Here is a 22,181-nt window from a genome sequence, read left to right on the forward strand (position 1 = left end):
CTAAATATGTAGGTTTTGGTTATATCTAAACTAAATGTAGCACCTTCCCGAGAACTAGTGAACGTAGCTAGGGTAGTGAGGGAGTGTAATACTGTTTTTGGTGTTGACCACGAGTTGTTTACTACACCCTGAAGTGCGCAAGAAAAAGTTCCGCTTTCTACGTGTTCATCGTTGCGTTACCCCAAAATAACAGATGTTAATGTCTTTATATTACATTTTAAGTGATAGGATTTCACACTAATAGCAATCGATCAACAAGCGAAGCTTCAAATGGCCACTGGACGCTAATTCACCCCAGCAAACGTCCCATGCAACAGTTAAAGGCTTTGAAGGGCAGCCCAGTTCTGATCCCCCCCCACTTGGTCAAAAAAATGACCAGCATGATATTTCACACTTTTTATTGTAGGAAAAACACATCTTAACGTTTCCAATACTCTTGGAGTGGAAGAAAAGGTGGATAAAAAGACCCAAATGTACATTTCTTGTAAGTTTCTACGATTTATTTTCTCTCTCATTTAAATAATCCTTTAATTAGCCAAGCTCAAAATTACAAGAGGAAGTTTTTTTGTGTTTTATTTTTATTAAAAATGTAAATTTCAAACCTCATGGGTGTCTGTAAAACATTACAATGAAAATTCAATCAACATAAACCCAAATGTTGATGTGTCAAATGCCCACTTGCCCCACCCAACCCCATCTAACTGCCTACAATAATGATGGTCATACCCTGATATTGACCCCAGACATTTACAAGAGGTGACAAGAACAAGCTGGTGCTTTCCATTTGTCCAATATTACATAGGAAAAAACAGTGTCAACTCTTTGGGGCCCACCCCTGCATTAAAGAAAATATACATAAAGAAATGAAGAAAAAAGTGGCTAGGTATGTATGCTATGATTAGGTCATCACTGCACCATGGCTTATTATTTCAATTCACAACCATTCACAGAAAAAAAAAAAAGAAAAAAAAAAAAGTATTTATATACTTATATAAATTGCTATTTACTTCGGTTTAGTCTACAGAGGATGACGTGCAGATTGTTAATATCTTGTATTTGTCTTTGGAGATGGTGTAATAGTTGATGACGCAAGAGGCTTCAGCAACGAGATGCCACTAGTTTTCCAACGCAGGTATATCCAGGGAATTAACTGGTATTAGACATGGTAAGGACAGGAGAGGCTTCAGTAGAACAGAAGACGGAGCACAAAAATAATAAAATAAAAAAAAATAAAAAAATCAAAATAAACAAAGCTTTTTGCTCCCTCAGGTTGGAGGATGACTTCAAAAGGAAAGAACAGGTATGGTGGTTGTTGGAATATGGGAATATGTCCTTAATCAGTTCTTAGTCATCCTCTCCATCATCCTGTGGATTGAAAGGGAAAAAGAAAAGAAAAAAAAAAAAATATATATATATATAATAAAAAAGTTACAACCCAGAAAACCTCACGTCTTCATTTAAAAAGATCTGCTGTCTTCATTCCAATAAACTTACCTCTCCATCCTCTCCCTCATCTTCCTCCTCATCTTCCTCTCCCTCATCTTCATCTCCCTCCTCATCAATGTCTTCCAATCCTTCCTCCTCCTCTTCATCGTCCTCATCCTCACCCTCTCCTTCTTCATCATCCATGTCTGGGACCTGAAAGGGTGTGTGTGAGAGAGATTATGATTGATATATATATATATAGAGCACATCACTAATCTTTATTCATGTGCAACAGTTACTTGGGAGTCATACCAAATAGTACTGCAGAGGATTTGGCCAGATGTCATCCTTGATGACCTCTCCGAGTTCATCTGCGCCTGCATCGGAGTGATCAGTGAACCAGGTGAAGAAACTTTCTGGCTCCTCATGTTGCCTCTTCTTTCCAGCCTTGTTCTGTGTCTGCTCAGCACGCTTTGTCAAATCCTGCAGTTTCAGAAGGACATAAAACACATTTTTGTTTGTATGGAACAAGCCACTCTTGCTCTACATTCAACCAACCTGACAAAGTCATTTAAGGACACAAAACCAACCTTTCCAGTCTTCCATTTAATTTCGGTCGATTTTGAAGATGGATCACCGCTTTCGTTCAAGTGAAACTCTTTTGACAGGACTTTGTTTTCGAAGTAAGGATTTTCATCAAAGTACTGAAAAGGTAAAGAGATCTCAGTGCCCACATTTTTCACTTTAATTCTGCAAGTCAAGTTCAGAACAAAAAACACTCAAGATACTTACAAAATCTATTCTGTAACCTGATTTGATGTCCTCGAACTCTGTGACCTCAACCCTGGTCAGGTAGTGAAGTGCTTCCTCATCCTCCTCCCCAAGCAAGGCTGACACTATACAAAAACATCAGCACAAGTCAAAAGCTGCAACCACATAAATCCAAATAATGAAGAGCACAGACAATTAGAGAGCAACGGTCAGTTTCTTTATTACATTATCACAGTAATAGCTCAAAGCAGAAAACATACTTAAGGCCCATTAGATCTGAAGCGATATAAAATCTCCAGACACCAATTTGCATTTTTTTAAACACAGAATGCTTTTCCAAATAACTATAATTCTGAATGTAGGACACATTCTTACAAAATATATTCTATATTTAAAACGCCACAAATTTGATTACAGCAGAACCTAAATCAATTCAGCATGCCCAAGTGTGCAGACATGCAATTACAAAATGAAGAGGGAAATTTTCAACAATAAGCACCAATTCCCTTACCCTGTGGATGGTTGACGAATGTTGTGACCCAGAAGTTTGGAATTTTGGCTATGAGTTCTGATCTCTTCTGGAAGAATGGCTGGCGTAGCTTATTGTATTTCTGCTCTACTTTTAAAATTTCCTCGCTTGCTTGTTCGTTCAATCTAGAGAGTAAAAAAGGAACAAAAATCAACAAAAGCTCAAATGCTTCATTTAACTCCCTCCAACACTTACATATTTCAGCACTGCATGCATCTGAATTCAATTCACATAAAATCTAAATTGCACATGAAGCTGCCTCTGATGGATAAATAGCCTACAGAGCAGAAGAAAACGTGATGAGACAAAGTTACCTGTCAATTTCATTCTGTACTTCATCGATGTGTTCAATAGCTTCCTGCTGTTCTTTTTCTGGAAAAAAAATTAAAACACAGAAACCAGTCAGACAAAACCTCGCTCTAATTTATTAAGATGCATCAGCCCCAGAGACCTTCTAATCGCACTGGACACATGCATAGAAATTTATTCCCCGCCTAAATGTACCTTAGCTGCCAGGCTAACACCCTCACAAAGTACTGGCCACAACCGAATGTAAACACGCAGGGCTGCCCCAAATAAACCCGGAACAGCCAACAAAACGAAACGGCCGAGTGGCCCAACGGTTCAGAAAAGGGAGGATCCGGACGAATTAAAGCAGCAGCACGATTATGAACTGATAAGCCCGCTGATAATGCTCGGGCTACCGTTTCCTGCCGCCGCACCGGGCCGCGTGGTTTGAATGAGCGAGGCCACACGCTGCGAAACCTCGCGTTAGCGGAGCTAGCTTAGCCAAAGCTACACAAACTCGCACCACCAGGCAGACCGTTCAACGGAAAATAAGCCAGGGTAGTGCCGGGCAGCCGCTCGGTCCGCTAAAAAGCCGCTGAATTTAGTCATCCTGCGGTTAACGGAGTCAAACTTGTCCGCCAAGGCACCAACTGATGGAGTCGTGATGGCGGGGAGACACAATAACGAGCCACAGGCTAACTAACACAGAAGCCCCTGTAACTACATTAGTAACGCCTTTCGGTCGCACACGACCTCGCCGGGGCCCTCAAGAACACGCAAAGGTGCCCGGAGTGAGTGAAGGTGTGGTGAAGTGTGCGGCTATCGGGCACAAATTAAGAGCATTTCGCTAAATGTCGCCTGTAATGAACATGCGTGGCACAATGAGCCGTGTAGGGGAAACATGGCCTCCTCATGCAGCTTTAGCTTAGCAGCAGCTCGCAGCGGCTGGCTGGACGACTCGCTCCACGTTTGAGCGCGACACCCCCGCTTGTTCCTTAACGTGAGCGTGGAAGATCTCAAACATTCCTAACAGTTTCTGCGAGAAATTGAAAACGGCCTGTAGGCTGAGGAAGAGAAGAAAAGTAAGTGGAAAATGGCGGTGCTCAGGAGGCCGCCATTATAGTTACTTTACCCGAGGTCTCGTCCGCTCCGTCATGATTCGAGTTCTGCTCCTTTCTACTGACTTTCGCCGCTGACGCCGACATGATCTTGCTGTCTTTAGACTGTATCTAACTGCACAGAAATAATCCCAGAAAAGAAAACAGCAAAAGAATTCGGAGCGCTTCCCCTGAGGAAGAAGAAAACTTCGTTCTACCTTTGTGAGAGAAGTGCGAATATAACCGAGCTCTATATCGCTCCCCTACAGTGTAAACCGAGCCTCGCTCTCTCTCGCGCTCTCTCTCTCTCGCTCTACTCGCCACCGCCGAGCTCTCTCTCTCTTCGTGAACGCGCTTTAGGAGAGTCGACTGAAGCCCGGCCCCCGTGTAGAGGTGGGCGGGGCACTGCGCGCCTCTCGACTTTCGGCGCTCTCTGATTGGCTGGGAGATAAAAAGGAAGAGAGTTTGTTGTGTTGTGAAGAGGCAGTGAATGTTGGATTAAATGGGGTCAATAGATGAGGTGGGTTTAAAAGAGTGCACACATTTGGAGAAAAGAAACTAAGGCTCACACTTGAGAAGCCTAAGCACACACTCATTTAAAAGTGTTACATCAATGAGATGAAATAATGGAGTGCGATTAACTAATAAAAATAATGTGTGTGTGTAAAATCATATTTATATACATATATGTATATAATATGTAGATTTTTTCCTTCTCCTGTAAAGTTACCACTTTGGAGATACAAGGTTTTCTTCTGACAATTATTATTTATATACATGCACATACATACATACATACACATGTAAGTCAAAAGTAAAAGTATTATCACTTCAGAATGCTCTAAAAAGCACAAATCCACCAAAGACATAGGCAGATGAACAGGAACACCAAACTCTAAAGTTTGAGGCAAATTAAGGTACACAAAACTACACAGTTTCAAATGTCCATTCAGATTGATCTTTTATAAACCTTGATGTAGTGCACAGTAAAAAGCAATTCAATAAAGGCCAAAAACAAACTTAAGTTCCCACAGAATCTCAGCTGAGCAAACACACTGCATGTGACATTTTATTTACATTTGCAAAACGGCTCACACTACAGCTACAGTGTAATTAATGGTTCTGAATGCTTTTAGAAATCTGAGCACATACGTGTTTATCCATCCCCTCTCAGCAGTGATCTAAAGCTGTACATGCTCCAGTTTGGGGTCTTGCAGTGGATTTTCCAAAAGGAGGAAGATACAAGGAATAATTTTTCAATAAAACTGTTTGCATCAGTTCAGGATGACTCTAATTCGTCCCAGATATTGGATGGAGCTCCATCACTCCCGAGACCACAGGCCCACTGCTCCATGGCCCAGTGCTGGGGGTTTTATACCCCTCTAGCTAAGGTTTGGCATTGGGCATGGTGGGTGACCTTAGGCTCACGTGCAGCTGCTCCAGAGTGTCCCATTCTGTTAACTGTGCTTTTCTGTGGAGATTATACACCCGGGGGGGGGGGGCGCAGATGAACACTCGTGTCAGCAATGTGTGCGCCTTAAAGTAGCTTAACTCACTGATTTGAAGGGCTGTCCGGATAGTTTTGGAAATACTGTATATTTATGGCTGAATGGTATTTGTCCATGTGCAAAATGCCTCAATTATCACTAAAAATGACAATGTCATTCAGAGTGGTTAGGAGTGAAATGCTTCGTTGCAGAGAAACCGAGTCAGAATTGTTCACAGTGGTGGTGATTAACGCCTCTAAAGGCTCTCTTACAGAAGACTCCAACACAATATGCTTAGAAATATATTATATAATATAAATACGCAGCCTAACGCCTGAAACACTGGTTTACGATAGTTTACGATAGTTTGTAAAATAGCAAAATAAAACCCAGTTTTCAGATGTCACAATTTATATATATATATAAAGCTTTTATGTTTTTTATGCTTAATGTAACAACGCCTTACGTTACAATACATATTCACATATTAACCTGAAAAATCTTGTTTTTATTTTTGTAAATAAAAATAAATTTTTTTAGTCTTATCTTTATAAGCACACACACGCAATCCATCTGAAATAATTTCTCTGGGCGTGACCTACATGGCATTAGAAGTATTAAATAAACAAATGTATTCAGTAAAAAATCTGCTGTCGTTCTCGTGTGACTTTTGTTTTGAAAGGTGTCTTTTTTGCAGCAGCAGCGGGCGGAGCTCCTGCTCCGGCTGGCTTCAGTGTGTTCAGGCTCGGCTGCGGCTCGGCTGCGGGCTGGACCGACTCCGCTGGACCGCACTGCCAGCTGAACGTCCTGTGTCTGTGTGCCGGGAGAAGGAGAAGGAGGAGGAGGAGGTGGGAGCCTTTTTGTCGTTTATTTTTCCAAGTTTTCCCGGAATACTTGCTTCAGCTTACACCGGAGAGGCTGGACCATCATACGAAGTCTTCGGCAGGAGAGCATTTTAAAGGTAAAACGAGGGTTTTGGATTTAGCGTTTAGCTGCTGTTTTGCTTTGTGGCCCAGCTGGACTGTATCCCACAAGTACCGCTCAGGCCTGCGGCTCACGCCTTTACAAACTCCTCCTCTGTGTCCCTGGGGAATATGGGGAATAGGACCATACGAAATTTCCGTTCTTCTGCTTGCTTCTGTTATTCATCGTCTGTTTGACGAGCTTTCACGATGTTCATGCCAGAATGAACTGCTGCCTTTCAGGTAACGCTGCTCCTCTCAGCGCCAGACGTGCTCACTGATTTCCTCTGTTTATCAGTGTTCAGACAGAGATGGGCAGCTAGTTACGCTTTAAAGTGATTATTTTAAAGAATTTGTACTCTCTCGAGTCGTTTCTTTTCGTAATACTCTAAGTTATGTCCCTATGTGTGTAAGGAAAGTAATCTACTTTTTTGTTTTGATACGTTTAAACCGTTAAAATGTAGTTACAAATTGAAATGACACCATTTAACATGAACATGTAGTTACAGATTCTTCATTTAGTTTCTAACTGAACGTGTTCCATTGGTGACGGTGCCTGTGCAGCTGTTCACATCTGTGACTCTGGAGATTTCTCATTTTATCTTAGACCATAAAATAAAGGATGCCAACAAGAGAAGCCTGGCTGCTGAGTTTCGTGCCCACAGTGATGGATGCTGGGTTTACTTAAAGGGGGATCTCCCTGATTTTTATTTCAGAAATTTCTATATTGAATCAATAATATTTAAATAAAGTCATTCGGAGTGGTTTGACGTGAAATCTCTGTTGTAGAAAAACTTCGCAAATCAGAATTGTCCTCAGTGGTGCTGATAGGAACCAGACATCTTGTGTGGTTAATGCCTCTGAAAGGTCCCTCATAGAAAATTATAATAGCAAATGGCTACAGATACACTGCCTAATACCCCCCCCCAAAAAAAAAAAAGTTTTCATTATCAACATTACAAGTAGGAGCTCGGTGGTTGGTTAGTGTTGTGGTTAACACCTCTGTCTTCTACACTGTAGACTGGGGTTCAATCCCCACCTAGGCAAAACACCCTACAATATACCAATATGAGTCCTTGGGCAAGACTCCTAACACCGCCTTGGCCTACCTGTGTAAAATGATCAAATTGTAAGTCGCTCTGGATAAGAGCGTCAGCCAAATGCCATATATGTAAATGTAAATGTAGGAGCTCAGAAGACATGTGAAGTCTCACTGGTCATTTCAGATAGTCAACAAAACGGTTAGATTTGTATGGTAGACGTCGTGACACCTGGTTCGTATCACTGCCGTTGATGAAAGATAGGGGGTAGGTTTTACTGCAGTGAACCGTTTCACATCAAACCAGTCTGAGTGACTTTGTTTGCATCTGATTGATTGAATTATGTCACAATGTAAAAAAAAAAATAAATCACAATAAGTTCTTGTTAACAAAGTTTTTGCCATGTCATCCAGTACAAAGTGACAATAAGAGAATATAAACCTTTTCCTCACTGTACAGTCTTTGTCAGATCTAAATAACACGCTCTTGTCGAGAACGTTTCTTTGTTTTTCCCCCCTCTGGAGTTCCATATGACTTTCTTTGTGTTGTTGTACTAAGAAAGTGACTGCAGGGTTAACAGACGACACTGTTCAGAGAAGGATGAGACCCAGTGATTACCACTGTAGTCCTTGGAAGTGATTTTTGTGCATGATTTTAAAAGCATGGCTGTAAGACATGTTCTGTCAGAACTTAAGCTCTTCCTGCAGTCGGAGAGTTTCAGCAGCCTGTAGCACATTCCAGTCTACACAATGGTCTCAAACATCTCAGGCATTTGTAGGTCCTTTGTGAGGGTTTGCAGAGTCCTGTTATGTAAACTCACGATGGGTCTTTTGGTGGAATGATGACGGAGTAATTTTTAGTCTATTTAAAGAAGAGCACACAAGTTCATCTGCAGTGCACATGTTAGTGATGTCTGTCTGCCAGAAAGCCTCGGTAATGATGATGTTGGCCTGTAAGTAAGTAGCTTCTTTTAATAACAAGGCCGTTCGGAAATGACGGCCAGCTGACTCAGTAGGTATCCGCTGGACGCGACTGAGCTGCGCTAACCCAGTTGCATCTGTCTTAGTCTGCCTCTCTCATTTGCAGGCTTAGTCAGTGAAAGCTAGTTTTTACAGCTCTCTGAGGAATGGCTCCACTGAATTGAGGCTCTGTTGGAAATGTTCCTCAGCCGAGAGAACCTGTGCAGGAATTTGGGCATTTGGAACACTACATATGACTGGAAAATCTTTGCTGTCTAGGGAACAAGCTAAACGTTGGGGCTGTGATTTGCATGTTAATATAAAGTTTATCTTTTAATGATATTTTTATAGCTACTTTTAATTGAGTGTGTCAGTGGTCAAAATGAAGGCATTCCTACAGTCCTTCTGACTAGAAATTCATAGACTGCCACACTGGCTTAGATGCCTTTGGTGCAAGGTAGTGAAAGTATATTGATCAGGGTACAACAAGAGAATAGAACCCAATAAATACTCGTGTGTAGAGGTGCACTGACCATAAATCTGTATGGCTTATTCAGATTCTGATGACTTTATAGCCAAATTGGCTGATTTTTGCTTGGCCTTTTTTATTCTTAATATCAGAAGGCACGGTGGCGTGGTGGGCAGCGCTGTTGCCTCACAGCAAGAAGGGCCTGGGTTCGATCCCCCGGCCGGGTGACCGGGGTCCTCTCTGTGTGGAGTTTGCATGTTCTCCCCGTATCTGCATGGGTTTCCTCCGGGTTCTCCGGTTTCCTCCCACAGTCCAAAGACATGCAGTCAGGCCAATTGGACATGCTAAATTGCCCCTAGGTGTGAGTGTGTGAGTGACTGTGTCTGTGTCTGTCTGTCTGCCCTGCGATGGACTGGCGACCTGTCCAGGGTGTATCCTGCCTTCCGCCCAATGACTGCTGGGATAGGCTCTAGCACCCCCCCCCCGCGACCCTGACGGAGAAGCGGCTTAGAAAATGGATGGATGGTTGGATGGATGGATATCAGAAGGTCACACTTTATGGGCTGATTGAATACATTAAGCACGCTAGCACATTTCTTAGCACTGTTCCTTCTGTAAGGCACAATATAAATAACACTGTTTGCTCTTTAAAGGCAAAAAATAAAGTATGCAGTTTTCCACTCACCCCAGATGTTGTTCATTGGCCTAACAAACATTAGAATTAGTTGCGTAAATGTTCCAAATCATGTCTGTAAAAATACACCAGTAAAACTTCGTTCAAGCTGCTCAGACCATGTCCAGGTCTTCACTAAGGTCCTGCTTTGTGAATACCAGCGGTGGTGTTGACTGAAATGGCCGCCTGTATTGGTGAAGTTTTATTCAGTTTTACAGCTCACAGTAAGGCACGCTGTGCTCTAAACCACACTGGCACTTCTGTGTGACTGTAATGAAAACCTGAGTGTGGTCTGAGTGGGTTGAAGGAAGTTTTGGTATGTGATTTTGTGGAAATGGTTTGGGCTATTTGGGTGACAGTTGATCTGCCCGATGACCCTAGGCTCCAGCACCCCCTGCGACCCAGAAGGAGAAGCAGCTTAGAAGATAGGTAGGTGTGTGTGTGTGTGTGAGCGAGGGGGTGGCCTCGTAACCACAGTTTAAACTAAAGAAGCAAAATTTGGACTCCAAATAGGTCTCAGCTGATTGACTACATCTGTGGTGAGTGGAAAATTGGGTAAATTTGATTTTTCACTGCCTTTAAAAACCCAAAGTGACATTTTGAATAAAACAAACGCATGAGAGGTTTTTTTTTTTTTTGGCTAATGGTGATGGGTGAAGTAAAATGGAGTAAGAAGCAATGGAAATGATTTTTTTTTCTCTATTTTTAAGTGTTGCCAAGACTTGGCACATCATCTGCTGAGGAGAAAAGACTCAGTATCCAATATTTCACTGGTTAAAGCTGATGAGCAACTTCCTTCTCAGCTGACACAGAAATCTACCAATTTAACTCATGATCGGTAAAAGAGTTCCTTTAGCTTTTTAGGACCAAGCCTGCAGGGTTATATCTGTTGTTCTGACAAGCAGCAGGTGAAACGCCAGCGGCCTAGATGGTCCTACATAACCTGCAATCCGATTTTTAAACAGGAAAACGTTCATAAGCATAACCTGTCAAAACACGATGTGTGTTGAGATGCCTATTCTTCCATGTTATTCAGCCAGTCAACTGAGCCATGCTGGAACCGTCACCGTTGCTATAAACCAACAAGTCAGATGAACTTGAGGTTGAGGTTGTTCTTTGGGTTCTTTGGGATTTTGGTTTTGGATTTGTTTTCATAAATGGTTTCAGAAATTCTTGCACAGGCAGGAGCTTAAAATCCAAAGTAAAGGAAATTTACTCTGACTGAGCATTTTATTACAAACACCTCCTTGTATTTATGCTCGTTGTCCATTTTATCAGCTCCACTTACCATGTAGGACCACTTTGTGGTTTTACAATTACAGACTGTAGTCCACCTGTTTCTCTCTATGCTTTTACCCTGTTCTTGAATTGTCAGGACCCTCAGGACCACCACAGAGCAGGTATTGTTTAGGTGATGGTTCATTTTCAGCACTGCAGCAGCACTGATGTGGTGGTGGTGTGTCAGGAGTGTTTGTGTGTCCACTGACTGTCCACTCTTATTAGACACCCCTGCCTTGTTGGTCCACCTTGCAGTCAGAGACAGTAGCTCATCTATTTTTGCAGTTTGTGTTGCTCATCCTCTAGTCCATCATCAGTGGTTACAGGACACCGTTGGCTGGATATTTTTGGTTGGTGGACTATTCACCAGCACTGCTGTGTGTGATCCACTCGTACCAGCACAACACATCATCAACATACCGCTACCACATTTTTCTCCCTTTTTTCCCCTCATTATCTGCCCTGGGGGGGTCCTGACCATTTGTTTTGAAAGTTGGCTATTGAAGTATGCAGAGAGACAGATGGATATGGTAAGTGGAGCTGATAAAATGGACAATTAATGTAGAAACCAGGAGATGTTCTTAATAAAATGATCTGAGTGTATGTTTGAATAATGGAATGTGTTTTCAATCCATGTGTGCTACTGAACTTTTTAGCCTAGTAGGTAGCACTTAAAAAGCAAGCATACTGCCCTGATTTATATAGAAGTATCGGCAAATACGTACATAAAACATATCAGGTATTGGCATTGGCCCAAACTTTCCCTGCTGTTGAGCACCTTGAGCCCTGAAAAATCATGTTATGACATTTTGGTATAAACGTAGGAGCGGCACTCAGCTACGATGTGTGTGCGCTTGCCTGGCTCATGTTATTTGTGTCATCAAATTGCAACACATTTCATCCAAGACCAAAATAATAAATTGTGCGTTTGTGTGTTTGGAGCAAAAAACTGGCCAATTCCAAATTCCTGTTTGCTTAAGAACTGGCATGAGTGGAGTTTTGGTTCAAGTGTGGTGGGTTTAAAATAAATTGGGTCAGTATGAGGTTTCTAGTTGGTCACATGTTAGTTCTCCAACCTAACTGACCTTTTTCAGTGTCCCTCCTTTAGCCTATGTCTCTAAAGATTACTGCCTTTCCTGGTGGAATTCAGCATTCCGTCTGCATTTTAGTGGCAGGGGGGGGATGGACTGTTGTTGTGCCCATTCCCTCAGATTCAAAGGAACAAGATGAGCCTTCAACAAAGCATCTGGTTTTCTGAGTACTCTTCTTTTGAGAACTGTTTGTGTGTGTAGTCTGTTATTGTCAAAAAAAGATCACTGCACTCCGAAGTAGCTAAATGATTGAAATTAATCTTTAGGTACATTGAGTTTAAAAAGGGGGTGGGTGGTGGGGGGCACTGTTGTTGTGCCCATTCCCTCAGATTCAAAGGAACAAGACGAGCCTTCAACAAAGCATCTGGTTTTCTGAGTACTCTTCTTTTGTGCACTGTTTGTGTGTGCAGTCTGTTATTGTCGAATAAGATCACTGCACTCCGAAGTAGCTAAATGAAATTAATCTTAAGGTACATCGAGTTTAAAAGAGTGAGGCTTTCATGACTGTATTAGTTCACTTGTCTTTCTTTTTTTTCTTGGCCAGATGTGGATATGTTTGGCCAGTCTAAATCATGCATGGACCAAATGACTGTCCACCGACTTGAACGAACACACACACACACACACACACACACACACACACACACACAAAGTCACAGAGAGTGTCTAAACCACAGGCAGACCAGCCCTACAGTTATTATGACCGTAAACCTACAGAGGTGACCTTGGAACTTTTTCATGGCAGATTGAGTGGAAGGAAAACTTGTTTTAAAACTTGTTGCTGTCTTCCTTTTGTGAACGCTGAGTGTTTTTAGTGTGTTCTGCAGTCTGATTTTGGCTGAGCTAGTGAGCTCAGACTCTGTCTGAGCAGGTGCTGAGGGCTGTGTTTAGGCACCTGGCTTGCTCTCTGACCATCTGATGGACACACACAAACTCACACTAGCCATGCGAATAGGGCTGGACTTGGGATGGTCTTGGGGAAAGGTTGAAAACAAAAAAGGTCTTTTTTTTTGGCCTCTAGTTCTGTCAGACAGGTACTACTGATTTAAAGGGGAGTATTTAGTGTATTTTAAAGTAGAGATAACACAATACCACACAGTCTATCTGGTACCGATATTAAAACCTTAAACATCATCCAGTACTAATACTGAGCCAATAGTTTTGTCATTGAATTTTAAAATAAGCATTTAAAAGAATAGTTCGACAAAAAATCTGCAGAATTTTCCACTTACTTTAGATGTAGTAAATCAGCAAAGACAACATTGTTAACAAACACTAGAACTAAATAGGCACCCATAGTGTTTCTGTAAAAATACATCACCAAAACCTCTCAACTTACTGTCAACTGTGAAAATGAACACAGGCAGCCATTCAGGCAATACCAAGACTGATATTCACAAAGTAGTCATAAATTAGAGGACTGGTCAGTTTCCTCTGTGTTTATGATGCTCGTTGTCACAAAAACTGACCCTAGATCTGCACTCCCCTTGAGATGGTTTGTGAATATAGAGCCTGTTGTTAGTAGTTAGCTGCTCGGTGAGGTTTTGTTCATTTTTATAGCTCATAGTAAGTCATATTGTGCTCCAAACCAGGGTTTCTCAAACATTGCACTGCAATCAAGTGGGCCATGAGACACCCTTTGATGGTCCTTTGATGGTCCTCAGTCCAATTCTGGGAGAGAACCAGTGGTGGTCCAGAGTGGGCCAGTAATGATTGCCTTAGTAAGTAAGTGATAAATAAAAAGTAAGTCTTCTTCTTCTTTCGGCTGCTCCCTTTAGGGGTCGCCACAGCGGATCATCTGCCTCCATCTTGCCCTATCCACTGCCTCCTCTACTTTCACACTAAACATCTCCACGTCCACCTTCACTACATCCATAAACCTTCTCTGAGGTCTACCTCTTCTCCTTCTCCCCGGCAGCTCCATCTCCAACATTCTTTGCCCCATAAATCCACTATTCCTCCTCAACCATCTCAACCTGGCCTCTCTGGCTTTATCTCCAAACTGCTCCACCTTCACTGTGATGAATAAAAAGTATGTGATAAATTGAAAACAATTTTTAACATTTAACTGTGTTAATACACACCCTGCAAGGATGGCATCTAAAGCAGCTTCATCTGTTTTTTTGCCATTTGCCTCAAACATACACAAAAACATACACAAATCCACTTGAACTACTGGTCTACAAAAAATATGTTGCAGCAACTGTCTGCTTAATTTGCCACCATTCTGCCTGATTCCAGGTGTAAAACAAGCTCAGTCTAATCTGTTAATGTTTTATGTTCAGCGATACACAGAACATATTGTGACACCACAGTGCTGAAGAATTCCCCAAAGTACTTTTTCATGTTTTCCTGTAGATGCTTTACAGTGATAAGTAGGTGGACTTTGATGTGGGAAAGCTGGAGATCCTCTGTTCTAAACCATGTCAAGAAGTCTGCATGAGCTTAATAAAGACCTGGATGCATTTCAAGCAGGTTGGAATAAGATTCGGTGATGTATTTTTTTACAGAAACTATTTGGGCGACTATTGAATTCTAGTGTTTGTTCAAAACTAAAGCAAAATGTGGACTTCAAAAGCATCATCTGCTGATGGACTACATGTAGGGGAAGTGGAAAACTGTGTAAGCTATCACTAAGTTGAGAGACTAAAAGTTTAATACATATTTAATACACAGCTAACATCACATCACAGTGTGAATGTGGAGTGTTTCGGGAAAGATTTGTTACAAGATTGGATCAGATTCATTTTTTTCTCCTTCTAGTATCTGATCCAGCGTTTTCTGCTGAGATCAGCTCGAGGCCTTTACTAATGGTTATTGATGTGCCGTTTTAACTTTAAAGTAAGCTGATACGTAGGATTGTGTTCTTGTGAGCGAGAGGGAGCATGCCACAGTCTTGAGATTTTCTTAAAGCCTATCTTATAAGATATCTGTGCTTGAATGTGTCTGTCCAGTAGCCATCTGTGACTGATTTCTAGAACCAGAAAGACTTTATACTCAAGGGTTTGGTTTGGTTGAGCTTTGTGTGGGCTGTGGCTAGCTAACACGTGTCCGTGTGACTGACCCCACTCAGCTGAGAGAAATTACCACGGGCCCCTCCTCCATCCCTTCTGTTCTCCTCTCAGGGATTCCAGAGTTTCAGCTATGTTATGATTTCCACCAACTGTTATTGTCTGGCGGCCCCCTGGGAAAAATACCAGCACACTAAGCCCCACAGCCTGCTGAGCTTGCAGCACTTAATGATGTTTATTTGCGGAGGTGGAGCTGCTACATCAAATTGAAAAAGTGCCCCTTCCTTCTGATTTTTTTTTTTTTTTTTTAAATAAAATACAGTGCCAGTGAGTTCACACTAAAGTTTTGAAACTTGCTTGTGTCTATAATGATAGAATCAGCAAGTAGCTCAAGAGCGATTCTATAATGAGCTCCCTCCACTGGGCGCCACCCTGCCGTAGCAGCAGGGATGAGGAGTTGTAGGTTGCTGCTGGGTGTGTGGTTTTGTTGTTTTGTCTCCAGTTCAAGCAGATCAGCTTCAAAGAGCACGAGCCTAAACCATAGGGGTGGTTTGGGTGAGCTGGTGGACCTTAATCTCCCGCCTAGTGTTCTGCCCATCAAAGTGTTTGTGTTTTGAAGCTGCATGGAACTGTTTCATTCTGTGCAGTTGTGGAGCAATGATGGCAGATCTTGCTGGAACATGGGTGTTATTTTAAAGTGCTAATACAGGAACATTGAAGATGGCCTAATATAATGAATTCCTCAGTCAAACGTATTTGTAAATTAAGCTATAAATGTGTAGAATATGTTACTTCAGTGAAGGGAACTGTTTTCCTGATGAAGGGATTTGTGATATACGTTACCTGTGCAGTGGAGTGGTTGTAGTTTTAACAGGTTGCTGCCTGCTGTGCGTGGATACCAGTGAATGTATTCAGAGTTGCTATTTTAATGGTCAAACATCTGTTTTCAAAAGTTAATTAAAGGGGCTGTCAGTGGACAAAGGGATATTTATCACTATCCTGTCATAAACGGTCACATTATCTCAGTGTTTTTTTTTTTTTTTTTTTTGAGTATTGGTGTTGTGGATATCATCAGTGCTTAAAGAACATTGACCAGCTGCTTGTTTCATTGCATAATTAGTCCTGTTCGATTGGTTTAAGTGTAGGTCAGTATGTGAAACACTGAATAAAACATTGTATTCATAGCTTTTGTCTGTATTTTTAAATGTGGCACTACTGGTTTTGTGTGCATGTTCCAATTTATACAGCCTTTGAAAGACAAGCTATAATATGCATCACAATATTTTGTCTTTCAAAGGTTGGATAAGTTGGAACATACACATATTGTTTATGCATTGTGGTGCAATATTACTCTGCTGTCACCTTGTTTTGGTAAACTTGTTATGTTTTCAACTATGAGATGAATTAAACAATCATCAGGTCCTGCTGCTTTGCTCTGCTTGAGTTTTTCAGTTCAACCTTCACCTGATTAGTAGTCAATGTAACACCACTGCACGTTCCAGTTGTGGGGGGAGGGTGAGAGGTGTCCGTTGCTGATGGTCACAGGTGTGATTGGCTGTGGTGTAGGAAGGTGAGGCTGCGGATAGCTCATGATGTAGTTGTGTAGGAGTGTTAATCTGCATAGGAGACGGACAAATCGAGCAGAAGAGGAGCTGTTGTCAAACCGCACAAAGAACTGGTTTAAATCATTTGCCCATTCACACTGCTGGAATAGGGCTGGGCTGGTTGAAGCCAGTGATTTTAGGCCTCTCCAGACATCACAAGTGTTATTCAGCTCTAGTTTGTTTTCCAGCTTGGACTTGTCCTCCTCTTTGGCCTTCTTAATTGAGGTTTTAAGCTCCTGTTGTACCCTCTTTAGTTCCTCCCTACCTCCTGCCATAAATGCTGTTTTCTTCTGGTTCAGCAGAGACTTTAAGTCACTGGTGACCCAGGGTTTGTTGTTCGGAAAGCATCGGACAGTCCTGGAGTCTACAACGGAGCCCACGCAGCAGTTGATGTAGTCAGTGTTGCATGACGTTACTGAATCATTGTCTTCACCATGTGGTTCACACAGGACATCTCATTGTGTAGCCCCTCAGTGATTCTACAGTTTCAGGTGACCACTTCATCACTGTGTCCTTGTGGTCACTGCCTGTCTCAGAACCAGGGGTTTATACCATGAGTTGGGATGAACCAGGTTATGGTATCTCAACAAAAATCGAGACGCCCTACCCCTAGGCATGAACGCGCAAAACGGAGGAGTATGGGCTAAGTGGTAGGGGCAAGGGGTGAAATGGGGTTTGTATTTAGTCATGCCTGACTAGCTAGTAAGTAGCTAGCATTTTAAGAAGTATAAAATTGCACATATATCTTTTTATAAAGACACATCTTCCTTATTAAAGTTCCACAATTTTACACAAGTGAAACTTTGCTGTGGAAAGCAACCTGTCGACCCAGTTGTTCCTCTCAGTGCTGTCACTGGCCTTATTCTGGACTAGCTGAAGCCTATTTAGAAAGACAGCAGGGTGCCCAGTCAGTAACGCATTACAGTAGGTTGAAAATGCTGCCTCTGATGTCAATGAATCAGTAGTTATCTGCACTTTTATCTCAAAGATTATTAGTAAGTTTGCTTGTACAGAGGTAGAGCTGCAGTCCTTAGTGTGTGATCCAATCTGTGGAAGGGACTAGAGCAATTTCTCCCACAGCAGGATCAGAGCATCTTATTCACTTCAGACCTCTCCCGACCTCTCTCCGACCCTTTAAAGTGCTTTTCTGTGGAACTGATTGTAGACGTTTAATTGACTTGTGAGCATGTGTTTTTAGATATGCCCTACCAAACGGTAGCATGTGACCAAACAGTGCAGTGTGGACGTCCCACAGTGAGAGCCATTATCAACAAATGGAGAACCTTGAAACAATGTTGAAATTTCCCAGGAGTGGCTGGCCCACAAATTTCACCACGAGCACATCGACCAGTCTTCCAGGAGGTCACAAAATAACCCAGCTGAACATCTAAAGAACCGCAAGCTTCAGTTGCCTCAGTTAAGGTCCAAGTATGTGGTTCCGCAATAAGAAAGACACTGGGCTAATTCATGGTATTCATGGGAGAGCCGCAAGGCGCAAACCACTGCTGACAAAAAAAGAACACAAAGGTTCGCATCACATTTGTCAAAAACATCTAGACGACCCCCCAAGACTATTCTTGGCATAACATTCTGTGGACTGATGAGTCAAAAGTGGAACTTTTTGGAAGACATGGGTCCTGTTACTTCTGGTGTAAGAACATTCCACCATAAGAGCATCATACCAGCAGTCAAACACGGCAGTGTTAGTGTGATTGTCTGGGGCTGCTTTGCTTCTGCAGGATTTGGATGACTTGCTGTATTGATGGAACCATGAATTCTGTCAGAAAATCCTGAAGGAGAATGTCCACCTGTGATTTTGTGACCTAAAGCTCAAGCGCAGTTGGGCTATACAGCAGGACGGTGATCGGATCAGGTTTTGGAGTGGCCGAGTCAAAGTCCCGAATTCTGTTGAGATACTCTGGCAAGACCTCAAATGGGCGGATCATGCTCAGAAACCCACCAATCACAAGTTATCACAAACGTTTGATTGTAATTGTTAACTGCCAAAGGTGGCGCAACCAGTTATCAGGTTTGGGGGTGCAATGACTTTTTTGACATGTGTGAATTAGGTTTTGAATAAATCTTTATCTTCAATAAATGGAACGATCATTTAGAAGATGCATTAAAGGTTTACTTTTGTTGTCTGTGTATGTATATATATATATATATATATATATATATATATATATATATATATATATATATATATATATATATATATATAGAGACACACATGTATAAGTAGAAGAAATCAAGTGAAGGGCAAATACTTTTTCACAGCACTGTATGTTGGATGATATACAATATTCTCACCTCCCCTTCTCCCTTTTACTTTGCATATGGGGAGAGGACTTTTCATTTCAAGCTAAAACAGTGGATGCATGTGTGAAGGTTTCCTGTGAAACATCCTACTACAGACTATATATAGGTTGTGTGCACTGTACAGTACTTGGTGCAAAACATGAAACTAGCAGCAAGCTTGATTACTTTGTGTGTCTCAAGATTAGCACTGGCTTGTTGTAAAACCTGCTAAAATAGCTCCATAGCCGTTGTGTGTAATCATGTTACAAACATCTGACCTGGAATTTACTTGGAGTACCAACAGACTTAGCAGTGTAGTATCTGTTTATAACTGACTTGAACCACTTGGCTAATCAACAAAACACAAAATATGAACCCTCTTTCTAATAGTATTATTATTATTACAGTAATGGAGCAAAACTTTGGTGATAGACAATGCTGCTAAAGCCATCAGGGGATGCTGAAAGTTGCTAGCAAGACTAATATTTCTCCTGCTTTTCATTCAGTATGTGTCATAATAAGAATACACATCCGTGTGCATTTTTCAAAAGTTTAAAAAAAAAAAAAAAACACCCACAAAACACCACCTCAGTGAGCTGTAGTCTCTCTCTCTCTCTCTCTCTCTCTCTCTCTCTCTCTCTCTCTCTCACACACACACACACACACACACACACACACACACACACACACACACACACACACACACACACACACACACACGTGTTGGCCAGCCTCTGGATGGGAACCCTCTTCAGACCTCCTAAAGCCTTTTAAGGTCAGCCACAGTCAGGATCAACACCAGTAACAGCCTTCTCCTCCACCCATGATGATGTGATAAGAAAGGCAGCTCCAGCCTCCCTGCTTGTCCTCCAATCACACTCTATGTGTCCGTTCAAAAAGCTGTCCAGTGACGTTTCCTTCCGAACTGTGCGCCTGCATAAATAGGTCCCAGGGGGACTGTAATGGTACATTAAAACAGTCTCTTAGCAAAAGCACAGTGTTTAACAGGCCATGTGTTCCCCAAAGAAAACGGCAACTTCTGGCATTAGGTAATGGGGACATTTTGTTGTCTTTTGTTATTCTGGGCTGTTATTTGGATTAAGTATCTTTGTTGTTGTTGTTTTGCTGTCTTAAAGCCTGCTGTTTTTTTTTCTTGTGTTTTACAGATTGCATCGTAAATGTATCAGAAACTTGGAGCCCAGTATGAAAAAGGCGAGCAGGGCCACGGGTGCCACCACCAGAACAACGGCTGGCACTAAAGCCCAGGGCAAGCCCGAGGCCACCAGCACTATGGGCACTGGAGGCAAGGCCACAGCCAAGTCCACAAACTCAGCCCTTCTGTCTAAGGTGAACCACTGTCCTCCAGTTTTTTCTAATGCATACAATTGGTGCAGTGATTATTGTGGTCTTTTTATGTGTCTTTGTAGAATAATGTGTCATGGCAAATAACATAAAGCTGGAAGGTTCTGGTGCCTGGAACAAAGCTTTAAGTGCACATATGCATCCTTATTCACATACTAACCTTAAAATGTACCATATGGTTTCCAGACAAAGAGCAATGATGATCTCCCAGCAGTGAGTGCAGGCAGTGGAGGGTCTGCAGCAGGTGGTAGCGCTGCAGCCAAGAGCAAGAGGAGCACCACTTCCACACAGAGCAACACAGAGGCTAAAGCCAAGACTAATTCAGGTGCCAGCAATGACTCTGGGCTTCAGAATTAGCATAATATGAACTCATAGACTGCTTCTGGGTCATCTATTTCCCTTTAAGATAAAAAAAAAATAATGAAAAGCAGTTTTGGCACAGCCCTGAGTGTGAAGATGATGAATGATTGTTGATTGGTTGGTAATGAATGAGGGTTATTGATTGATTTTGTCTGCCTTGTAGGTTTAACAGGAAGGCGTGGGGCATCCTCTGCAACTAAGGAGCCTGGAGTGACCCGAGAAGGTTTGAGAGAGCGTTCCAGGACCGGTACTACTAAGAAGCTCTCTGGACCCTCTGACTCAATGCCTCCAAAGCGGTCTCGCTGCCGCACTTCTACTGAGGCAGAAACTCAAGCTAGCAAGTCCCGCTACGACAGGCAGATCAGCAACAAAGCCGTGCTGGAGTCCAGAGTAAAGGACCTGCTGGGTCTGGCCAAGAGCAAAGACCTGGAAATCATGCATTTGCGTTCAGAGCTGCGTGGGATGAGAGCTCAGCTGGGCCTGGAAGAGCAGGAAGAGCAAGATGCCCCCGAGGCAGAGAGCCAGGCTGAGCAGCAGCCCCAGGGAAAGGAAACTGCCTGTGGGATCAGCGCAGCTGATGTGGAGTCCACCCTCCTGCTTCTGCAGGATCAGAACCAGGGAATTCGGGGGGAGTTGAACCTGCTAAAAAGCGAGAACCGCATGCTTAAAGACCGCCTCAACGCATTGGGCTTCTCACTGGAACAGAGGCTGGACAGCCCAGATAAAGGCCCACGTGGTGGATCTCTCAGTCCGGAGCCGGCCGCTGGTGGAGGGGGCAGTAGAGGTGGTGGAGGAACTCGGGCTTCTTCAGCAGAAGGCTCTGCTGGGGGTTCCACAGAAGACCTACTGTCTGAGGCGAGGCGTGTTGGCTCACCTGATGCTGTGGATAGCGAGTGCAGTGAGGTAAGATCTGGGGTGCCATGGCCAGGAAAAGCTTATCCCTGGTATCTTCAGTATTGATGATTGTCATAAATTCTTCCATGCATTGCCTATTGATCAAGACAAATAGGCTTTCCCTCGACACATGCGCAAAAGAAAGACTGCAGAAATTGACTGGTTGAATGGTTATTGGAATATTTAATATTTTTAATCATTTGCAGAAATTATTTTAATTTACTAGGTAAAACTAATGTCAGTGGTATGTTTTTTTATGATTTTAATAATTAACTTACTGATATTAGCAAACATTTACATTATTTATCATGCAGTTGCCTAGCTAGCACAGCTACTGCAAGTAGCTGCCACTTATCCTCCTGGGTCATCTCCTAATCAAAACACTGGCATGAGTCAATGTTTGTTATGAAATAGGTTAAAAAAAGAGAGTGCAGTAGTCATGATAGAAGCATTTCAATAATTCACCAAAAACCAAATAATAGGTAGGTAATAAAATTGTTTAATTAACAGTGTCACTGCTAAGGTGTGTTTTTGTAAAGTTAAATGGTTACCTAGCTACCATCAACTACAAAAACTCATT

The 22,181-nt window shown here is 42.3% G+C and overlaps 2 protein-coding genes across 5 annotated transcripts in view; one reads left to right on the forward strand and one right to left on the reverse strand.

Moving 5' to 3' along the window:
* Positions 1–381: 381 nt before the first annotated feature.
* Positions 382–4,450, reverse strand: setb (SET nuclear proto-oncogene b). Its single transcript, XM_017714362.2, has 8 exons — positions 4,146–4,450; positions 3,040–3,097; positions 2,708–2,850; positions 2,218–2,321; positions 2,016–2,129; positions 1,738–1,908; positions 1,495–1,638; positions 382–1,365 (listed from the first exon to the last, which is right to left on the reverse strand). The coding sequence occupies exons 1-8, from the start codon at positions 4,216–4,218 to the stop codon at positions 1,345–1,347; spliced, it is 828 nt and encodes a 275-aa protein (XP_017569851.1). The 5' UTR covers positions 4,219–4,450; the 3' UTR covers positions 382–1,344.
* Positions 4,451–6,334: 1,884 nt separating this feature from the next.
* The window catches only part of specc1lb (sperm antigen with calponin homology and coiled-coil domains 1-like b), a 35,717-nt gene continuing 19,870 nt past the window's right edge, over positions 6,335–22,181 (forward strand). For 2 of the 4 annotated variants that reach the window (XM_017714375.2, XM_017714383.2), the window contains exons 1-4: positions 19,939–20,034; positions 20,152–20,332; positions 20,534–20,672; positions 20,871–21,610. In XM_017714375.2, coding sequence (XP_017569864.1) covers positions 19,997–20,034; positions 20,152–20,332; positions 20,534–20,672; positions 20,871–21,610 — 1,098 coding nt within the window. In that variant the 5' untranslated portion in view covers positions 19,939–19,996. Of the gene's footprint in view, positions 6,559–19,938; positions 20,035–20,151; positions 20,333–20,533; positions 20,673–20,870; positions 21,611–22,181 lie in introns of those variants that run through there. The other 2 variants (XM_017714391.2, XM_017714399.2) reach the window with 2 other exon arrangements.

Source organism: Pygocentrus nattereri, chromosome 16 (genome assembly GCF_015220715.1).
Source record: "Pygocentrus nattereri isolate fPygNat1 chromosome 16, fPygNat1.pri, whole genome shotgun sequence".
Classification (NCBI taxonomy): domain Eukaryota; kingdom Metazoa; phylum Chordata; class Actinopteri; order Characiformes; family Serrasalmidae; genus Pygocentrus; species Pygocentrus nattereri.